General features: G+C 41.2%; 1 protein-coding gene across 1 annotated transcript; it reads left to right on the top strand.

Moving 5' to 3' along the window:
- The first annotated feature begins 398 nt into the window (after positions 1-398).
- plek (pleckstrin) lies at positions 399-6,966 on the top strand. The gene is made up of 9 exons (XM_070977662.1): positions 399-551; positions 3,648-3,803; positions 4,054-4,235; positions 5,057-5,148; positions 5,243-5,427; positions 5,673-5,777; positions 6,186-6,269; positions 6,353-6,422; positions 6,576-6,966. Exons 1-9 carry the CDS (start codon positions 510-512, stop codon positions 6,713-6,715), a joined length of 1,056 nt encoding a protein of 351 aa, XP_070833763.1. The 5' UTR covers positions 399-509; the 3' UTR covers positions 6,716-6,966.
- Positions 6,967-9,155: the final 2,189 nt, after the last annotated feature.

The raw sequence follows: 9,155 nt of genomic DNA, 5'->3' as shown, positions 1-9,155 counted from the left end.
ACAAATATATGAAAGAGAGCCACAGGAAACAAAGATCCACTCCACCACACAAAGCATGACAGAAGAGATAAAACATCTACTACAGGATCGCCCGTGCTTCACTGTGTTTCCAGCTCAACCTCTTCTGTTTCTAACTGCAGTTTTAGTGCAAGTTTTACTGTAACTGCAGTGAAATGTCCAAGTCTTCTTCAAGTATTTTCACTGCAGCTGTCGAGCTCCCTCTTTATACTACAACACTGCAAAGCTGAGAGACATAAGCTGTAGCTGTAACTGATAATACAACATAGAAGAGGAAGCTGTTTGACCACTCATCGTTGTAACACACCCTAAGGCACAACTTCCTGCTTGTGTGTGTTTGTGGTTTCGACAGAGAAGAAGAGCGCATTAGACACACACACACACAGAAAGAGAGAGAGAGAGAGTGAGTAGGTGGACTGGATGGGAAATGTTTTTGACAGCTTCTAAAAAAGTGACAGAAGTTGCAGCTGGCAGCAGCAAAGAGCAGGGTGATGGAGCCACAAGAGATCAGAGAGGGATATTTGGTGAAAAAGGTAAGAATAACTACCAGAAGATACAATCCGCTTCATCGCATGGCATTGGTGAAGCTTGAACATGAGCTTGGACAAGTCAAACACTGACAATATTGCAGCAGAATTGATAACTTTATGATCTCTTCTGATATAAAAAGTCGAAACAGTGAGTTACAAGAGATACAAAACCGTAAAATGTATCAGATTCATACGAGGCTTTTGAAGAGATCACTGCTGAAGTGGTGATTAACGCTGTCACTGTTGTGTGAGTCACCCACACTGCAACAAAAATAATTAAATAAGCATTTTGAAAATGTCCGACCAGACAAACATCGCTGATAAAGAGGAATATTCTAAGTCAAACCAGCACCTACAGGATCAGATGTGCACGTCACTTGAAATTTGCTGCATAACACGCAACTACACACTTCTGTTCTACAGTTGCTGAAAAAAATCAAGTTCCTGTTTTTGTCCACAACCGAGTGTAAAACACGAAATGCGTTTTGTAGCTTGTTTTTCACACTTTATTCTACACACAAACAGATTTGCACTTGACAAATCTAAGAATCCTGTGACCTCAAACAAGCGCTCTTTTGGCAATATGCCATGAGAGGACTGCGAAGTCCACAGACACTCAACACATTCCAGCTGCTTTCACAAGGGAAGACAGAGGATGAGTATATACAGTAAACAGTGTTTATAGCCAACGTTCACACATCAGCCAATGCTTTTTAAAAATGCGGTGAGAATGTGTTTGTTTCACACTTTAAACCTACGCACAGATGTTTTTCTGCACTGAGAAATGTGTGATTTTTTTTTTTCCTATACACCCAACATGCCAGTCAAAGGCACATGTATAAACTGTATCTTAGTGAATTGCTTTTGTGTGCTCAGACATAACTTTATTACTCTGTGTGTTCTTTTGGTCCTTTATTGTGAAGCACTTTGCAAACCCTGTTTAAAAGTGTATGTCAGTAACTAACCCATTATTGAATGTCGTTCTCTTGTTCGATGATATATTTTGAGATATCACGGCGGATGTGTTTTATCTTATGAACAATCCGTTGACACTACGGTTGCTATGAATAGCCACAGCTGTGTATAATGGTCATGCCTGAAGATGGTTAAGACATTGTCAGAGAACATTTCCTCTGCATGGAAAGAGTGGAAGACACATATATTATACAAACATGGTGCATTTATTCCTGACTTACTGTTGGAGTGCCAATGCAACGCAATCAAACACACAGATTAAAAAACAGACATTTCAACATTAAAGGATAAGATGGTAATTTTCCATATTTTCTTACAGCCAACATTGAATTGATCCAACTATTAAGTTGTCAGTGTAGCCAAACTGATTTACAGTAGCTCGCTCCTCTGTACCAAAGATGTTGTTATTGTTTTTCTCATTGTTGTTCTATAATACATCAATGCACCACACCGTTGAACTGCGACATGTTCCCTTAGTAGGGTGAACGTGGTCACGGTAGTCTATTTTGAATGCAGCACCAAATGTGTATCAATCTGTAACTGAAAAGAGTCCCTAATTTATGCACACTTTACTCCTGTTTAAGTATTGTTTACTAAAATCTATAATGCCCATCTTATTTAGAAAATGATTACTTAAGTTATTAATGGCTTATCAAAATCAAACTATATATTTGTGACCAGTTTTTACAGCTGCACTGCCTTCATGGCGAGTCCAGACTAGTGTTGATTCTTGATGCATAAACAAAATTTTAGTATTTAAACTACACACAGTGTCGGCCGGTGATCCTTTGCAGTGCGGATGAGCTCCCCGTAGGTGGTATTCTTTTCCTTTTTCCTCTCATGATGCCTCAGTGCCCTGCCATTTTTACTGGGGTCGGTGTGTGTGGGTATGTGTGTGTGTGGTTGTGTGCGGGTGGGTGTGTGCATGATGTATGTCTGCGGGTGTGTTGGGAGGGATAGTTGCTTTTATATTGCTATGTTATGTTTTTATCTTTTGTCAAGCACCTTGTGCTGCATTTTTATGTATGAAAGGTGCTATAGAAATAAAGTTTGATTAATCGATTGATTGATTATGTATGGAAGAATATATGAATAGTTCAACATCCTACTTCACACAGTGGAGTACACGAATGACAAGATAGAAGACTACGTCTGTTCAGAAGACAAAGGCTGATATTCCTCCGCCATAATATTAGATATTTCTGTTATATTATTTATCCCCTGTGTGATTGAATTTGATGAGCACAGCCGTAATTCTGTGGTGTTATTGTGGTGGTTGGAGGCATATGTTCCACAGCAGATATACTTTGGGAAGACTTTGTACATAAGTTACATAACTTTAAATGTTATACATTCTCAAAAGCATGGCTCTCTTAAAAAGAAAAAAAAAAAAGACACAGTTATTAAACAACTTGCTTATGTTCCCTGAGGGAATGCAGAAAGCAGAAGACACTGTCAGCATGATAGTTTGCTTAAACCAAACCAAATGACATGGAACATATATAAAACCCAAACCCAAACTGCTCCACAGAGCGACTGCCAGTCAGTGATTCCTCTTCCCCATATGCAGGCTATTACCAGAACTGCTAAATTTAGATTGATTTCTGCATTTTCATGCAGCTGGTAAATGCTGATCAGATAGGAGCTGTCTGCTTTTATTTTTTAACCCTGCATGTTAATTGTTCACTTCATGCCACCAAACTCGGCGCGTGAAACCGCACAAAGCAGACACACGAAGCAAAAGAGGGACATTTATTCGAACTCAAAATTTGGCATTTTTCATGTTACATCATCTGAGCAAAAAAGAACTCTCTTGTTTTGTGGGAAACTTTCTTACTTTTAAGTGACGAGTGACCTTCAAAGCCCTGCACTCCGCCTCGGATTTGAAGGTCACCGTTGAAAGTAAGGCTTGTGATGTTCGGTGCTATTCCTCGTGTTATCTGCGCAAGGGAGAGGATGAAGAGGATATCAGGCTCACGTAGCTTTACTGATGACAGAGAAATGTTAAAATATGTATAAATAAAAATATTCCGTTAATGTACAACTGTAACAACTACATACTCGACAATGCTTTCGCGCTTGTGCTCAAGGCTGCCTGTTGTCACCCGTCTCATTGATCCTCAGGGTACAGTGCTAAACTCCTGGAAGGCAGTGTGGGTGGTGCTGTCAGACGACGGGGTGGAATTCTATAAAAAGAAAACAGACCGTTCTCCGAAAGGAATGATTCCACTAAAGGGAGCCACACTCATCAGTCCTTGCCAGGATTTTGGCAAGAGGATGGTAAGAAAATGTCAAGAATACCTGCTGAAAATCTGAACCAGCACTGAAGGATTAGAGATGTGAACATGGCACTTACAGCAGAGTGTTTAAGATTAGTCACAGAGTACAAGAGTAGAGTTAATGTTTAAGAAAATTTGATTAAGTTGAGATAACTGATGAGCAGCCGTTCCTGTTGTTGGTTTTCTTCATATCTAATGGAAAATCTCAAGAGTTAACGGAAAGTGTGACTGATTCATAATGCTCCGTTTAGTTGGTTTTCAAGATTACCACGGACAAGAAGCAGGATCATTTCTTCCAAGCCTCACATGTGGAGGAGAGGGAGCTGTGGGTGAAGGACATCAAGAGAGCCATTACCTGCATACAAGGGGGAAGAAAGTTTGCCAGGAGGTCCACACGACGCTCCATTCGCCTGCCAGACACAATCAACCTCAGGTATGTTCAGTAAAATCTTATTGGTGGTTAGCTGGGTGGTAGGTAGGTGGTGGTTTCCAATGATAATGATGAAAGATCACTCATAATTTTTATTTTTGAGTCCTTGACTTCAGATGAAACCAGGTTCTTTCGCAGTCAACTATCGATAATGACCTAATTAAGCTAACGTCAACTATGTGAGTTACTGTAAAACTCTCTGTGACTGATGATCAGGGATACCATTTAAGATTACACTGTTCATTCTAACATACTCTGGTTTGGTTTGGTTTGGTTTATTACAGGAAATCATGCATCAACACGAAACACAGAGGTTAAATTTATGCTTCAGCGTTGTTTCAAATACAACACATCCTCATACCGAAATGACTGCCGGTAACTCCCAAAACAATAAATATCTCCATTTGAGAGTAGCAATGACAAGCCAGTATGACAAAGATCTTCTTGTAACCCATAAACAAACAAACCCACAAATCCCACCCCACCTTCCATCAAATGTGGACTTCTTTTGCCCTTTATACTACGACAGCCAACTAGCACATTAGCATTAGGTAGCTTACAGCTTATGGTAGAGCCAGTAAACACACCATTTGAGCCGTGCCTTACAGTTTTGCTGTGCAGTTTTGACTTTGGGCACAGACTTCCAAAGTCTTCGTTCAAGACCATTCATTCTTACAAGCAGAGCCTCATGCACAGCAGGTCAGCGCATGCACAAAATGAGAGCTTTACTCTCTCATGGTTTGGCACAGGGACTTGGTGAAACTTAGTGACAGAATGATCGTGTGGTGATACCTGTTACCAACGTTCACATTGTGTTTTCTCAGTGAGCTGTACACTCTGATGAAAGACCAAGATGATGGAGTGAGAGAGTTAAAACTGGAGCAGGAGAATCGAGTCTTCAACCACTGCTTCACTGGTACTGTTGTCTTGGTTTTATTGATGTAACCCTAACCCAGGTGTGGAAGAAGTTATTATTTTTATCTTCTAACAGTCTCGCTCCTTTTGCACAGGTGCAACAGTGGTGGAGTGGCTGATTTCAAAGGGAAAAGCAAGAAACAGGCCTGAGGCCCTCATGTTAGCAACAGGGCTCATGAATGAGGGTTTTCTCCAGCCTGCAGGCGACCTGTCAAAAGAGGGAGCAGAGAGCGGAGAGCAATCGGTCTTCTTAGATGATACAAATGCTCTTTATTACTTTGTAAGTTCAGCTGAGTGTTGAGAAGAATTTATTTATTTAACAAAGGATTTCATCATTACTGTAAAAGGAAACTGTGTATGTCTCAGTCTTTTTCCAATAAGACAAATGTTTGCTCATGGTCAGTAATAAGGTTGAGTAGGGTCATGGACGATGTTTAACGTGTATCTCTCTCTCTCTCTCTCTCTCTCTCTCTCTCTCTCTCTCTCTCTGTGTGTGTGTGTGTGCATGGCTGTGCTTTGCGGCAGGCAGACAGTGGGTTCTTCTGTGAAGGCTACTCCAGTGATGAAGATGTCCTTGTGAAGGAGGAATTCAGAGGAAACATCATAAAACAGGGCTGTTTGCTGAAACAGGTGAGTCAGAAAGCAAGCGTGACAAAGTGCCACTGTGGTTTTTGTGCGTTTACAAGGTGTCAACTCTGTGGCATCTCTTGATGTGAAGCCGCACTTTTCAATGTAGCTCTCACGTTCACAAACATGTAGATTAAAATAACACACACCAGCCTTGTAGATGAAAGTGTCGGCTTTTATTTATTTATTTTCTATTACAATTAGGAAAGTCAGTTGTCACTTTCCTCCGCAGCAGCCCTGTGGAGGGAAGTGTGAACTTTTTTTTCTCTTTTTTGTTATTACAGTTATGCAAGTTGTTGTGTTCACTGAAAGAGGAAGTCTCCTTCACAGCTGCCTGACACAATGCCCTGTTTGCCGTTTGGTGATTTTCAGTAAATCAGATAAAGCATGTGCTGTGTTCTTTCATCACAGGGACATCGGAGAAAAAACTGGAAGGTGCGAAAGTTCATACTGAGGGATGACCCTGCCTTTATGCATTATTATGATCCTACAAAGGTAAATATATTGCCGTGGACAAGCAAAAATAAGAATGAGAGTTTCTTTGTCTCACATGTTTTTTCTTTCTTTCTTTGCGTCAGGGCGATGACCCGCTCGGCTCCATCCATCTCCGTGGCTCTGTGGTTACAGCTGTGGAGTATGTGCCCGATGGTGAGTGAGACCGTTGTGGCAGGACACACATGCCCTATATTGCTTCCCCACTGTGACAGACTGTGACCAGGAAATATAATTGCTGTATTTACTGTCAGCGGTTTCTTTTCAGCCCATCCCTCTTAACTTCTTTTCCTCTTTTCCCCGTCTCAGCCAAAAAATACGACATTGATGGCAACCTCTTTGAGATCATCACCTCAGATGAGACTCACTACTTCCTCCAAGCTGCTACCGCTGAAGAAAGAAAGGAGTGGATCAAAGCAGTACAGGCGGTGTCGAAAAGCGGGAAATAACATGAGCGGTGAAGCAGCTGTGCAAAATATGCCAGCCACAGATGAACCTCTTGACTGTAAAATCCCATGTTTGAAATTTGTACATTTAATAGTGTGTTAGCTAAGAATAACTGAATTAATACCACAATGTAGTGCTATGTCAATTTAGAGTAACTAGCAAGTTTCACCCCTCTATACACTATCATACTAATGTTATAATGGTTTAATGAAAGAGAAATAAAAGTCTTGTCTAAACCGAGGCTTTGTCATTCATGAAAAACTTGTTCATGCATTCATTTCCAGTAGGTTGGACTACTGGCCTAAAAAAAAAGCCCAAAAAACAATTAGGCAACTACAGCTGATCCAAAATGCTGCTGCATGAGTCCTTACAAACACCGAAAAAATGGACCATATCACACCAGTCCTCAGATCACTGCATTGGCTTCCTGTGAGTCAAAGAATAGACTTTAAAATCTTACTGTTGGTCTACAAAGCATTAAATGGTCTAGGACCAAAATATATTCTAGATTTATTAACTCCATATGAAGTATCCAGACCTCTCAGGTCATCAGGGACAGGTCTATTGTGTGTTCCCAGAATGAGAACCAAACAAAGTGAAGCAGCTTTCAGTTATTATGCTCCTCACCTGTGGAACATTCTCCCTGCACACCTGAGGTCTGCACCAACTGTCAGCTCATTTAAATCAGGGATGAAAACTTATTTGCTTAAATATATTTTATTTTATTTTTATTTTTCTCGTCTAATTTCTTTCTTTCTCTCTTTCATTGAAATGTATTTTCTATTTATGATTAGTAATAAAGACAAAATAACAAGTCATTGTTACACTGCTCACAACAGTTTGACAATAAATAATGTCATGTTTAAAAATGGGGCACTATCACTGTGTGTAATATCAACACAATGGGGTCACCGGTGTTGGTGACAATAGTAAAAGTACATATACAGCTAACAGTGTTTAGCAAGTAGCTTTCAAAATGTATATTACATTTTACCAGTTACTTACATACTTACAGCAAGTGAAACAGGAGTGGAGATAGGAGAAGCATTTCGATGGATTTCCAAACTCTTTGTTGTCAATCTCTTTGGCTGCTCTCTGGTAGGTTGCTGCTGCGATATCCTCCTCCTCAGTTTTCTTATTATTTCGGACAATATCAGGATTTGCAAATGCACAGATCTCTGAGCTGTGCACTGGCTCTGTCCATAGTGAATGAAAGAGGTGGCCCACTGAGGCGGACTGGGACATGAGACCTTTTATCACCTTATGAGTACTACTGTTATATCTTTTCATGGCCCTAGGACAACACATTCTTATATCTGAAACATACTGCATAACCCTTAATGTTGTCAGACTCCTCCTGAGGAGGCCTTCACTGGCCTCCTACCCAACCGAGGCCAGCAGAGGGGTTCCACCTTTGCCAGTCTCCAGTGAAACCTCCAGAGGGGTTTCGCCTTTGTCGCTGGCCTCCTGCCAGACCTCCTGTGCTGTTCCACTCATCTGTCCAGCCCCAGGCTATCAGCCTGAGGTCTCCTGCACCATCCCTGTCCTGTCCCCAGGCTACCTGCCCGAGGTTCCCAGCTCTGCTCCTGTCCAGCCCTCCATTCTTCAGGTCCTTGACTACTTTCCCAGTAGTATCAGCCCAGTATTTAAGCTGCTCTCCCACACTCACTCAGTGACAGATTGTTCTTTGTTTCCAGCATTCATGATTGGACCGACCTCTTGTTTTTCTGAACTTGGCTGCCTTCGACCACGTCTGTTCTCCTGTTCCCTGGTAAATACATCAGTCTTCTGTCTCTCAGAGTTTTGCCCTGCACCTCCTGTTTTTTTGTCTGCCTTGCTTCGCCAAACATTTCAAGTGACTTTGAGTCCACCCACAGGGACTGAACTGACTGATTTTCCTCTGCTCATTTGGTGCTTTGCAGCAGTAAATATACTGAGAGACTTTACACTGAACTTTGAACTGGGTGGCTATTTTCCTGTTCCTGCCAAATAAGAGATTAAAGTTGGTACAAGCTATATCCGTGTTCTGGTGCACTGAAAACCAACCCCTTTATAGTATATAATGAGCTCTATATGGCTCTATCAGTTTGGCTGATGTTACTGTATTTTGTACAGATGATACTCAGTTGTGCAGAATTAGGCAGCTGTTGTATCTTTTTTCTTACAAAAAGTCAGAAATTTAAACACTGTATGTTTGAGTATAAAAGGCAGTCAGACAAGGCTTATTACTGTGCCCACTGTGTTTTGTTTTCCTCCTTGTTCTCAAACTTTGAGACAGTTTGAACTATCACACAAGTGCAGTCAGTTCCTGAGTGTGAACTCAGTCAGAATCATTTTACGCCTTCACGGTTCAGTGTCACTTCGTGGCTTACAGGCCTGCCGCATCTATGAGACGTTATCGGTGGCAGAAATGACTGGCTTGAGCTGAAGTGTGACAACATT

Source organism: Chaetodon trifascialis, chromosome 13 (assembly GCF_039877785.1).
Source record: "Chaetodon trifascialis isolate fChaTrf1 chromosome 13, fChaTrf1.hap1, whole genome shotgun sequence".
Classification (NCBI taxonomy): domain Eukaryota; kingdom Metazoa; phylum Chordata; class Actinopteri; order Chaetodontiformes; family Chaetodontidae; genus Chaetodon; species Chaetodon trifascialis.
The sequence above is the reverse complement of the archived record's forward strand: the minus strand, read 5'-3'. Positions and strand labels throughout refer to the sequence as shown.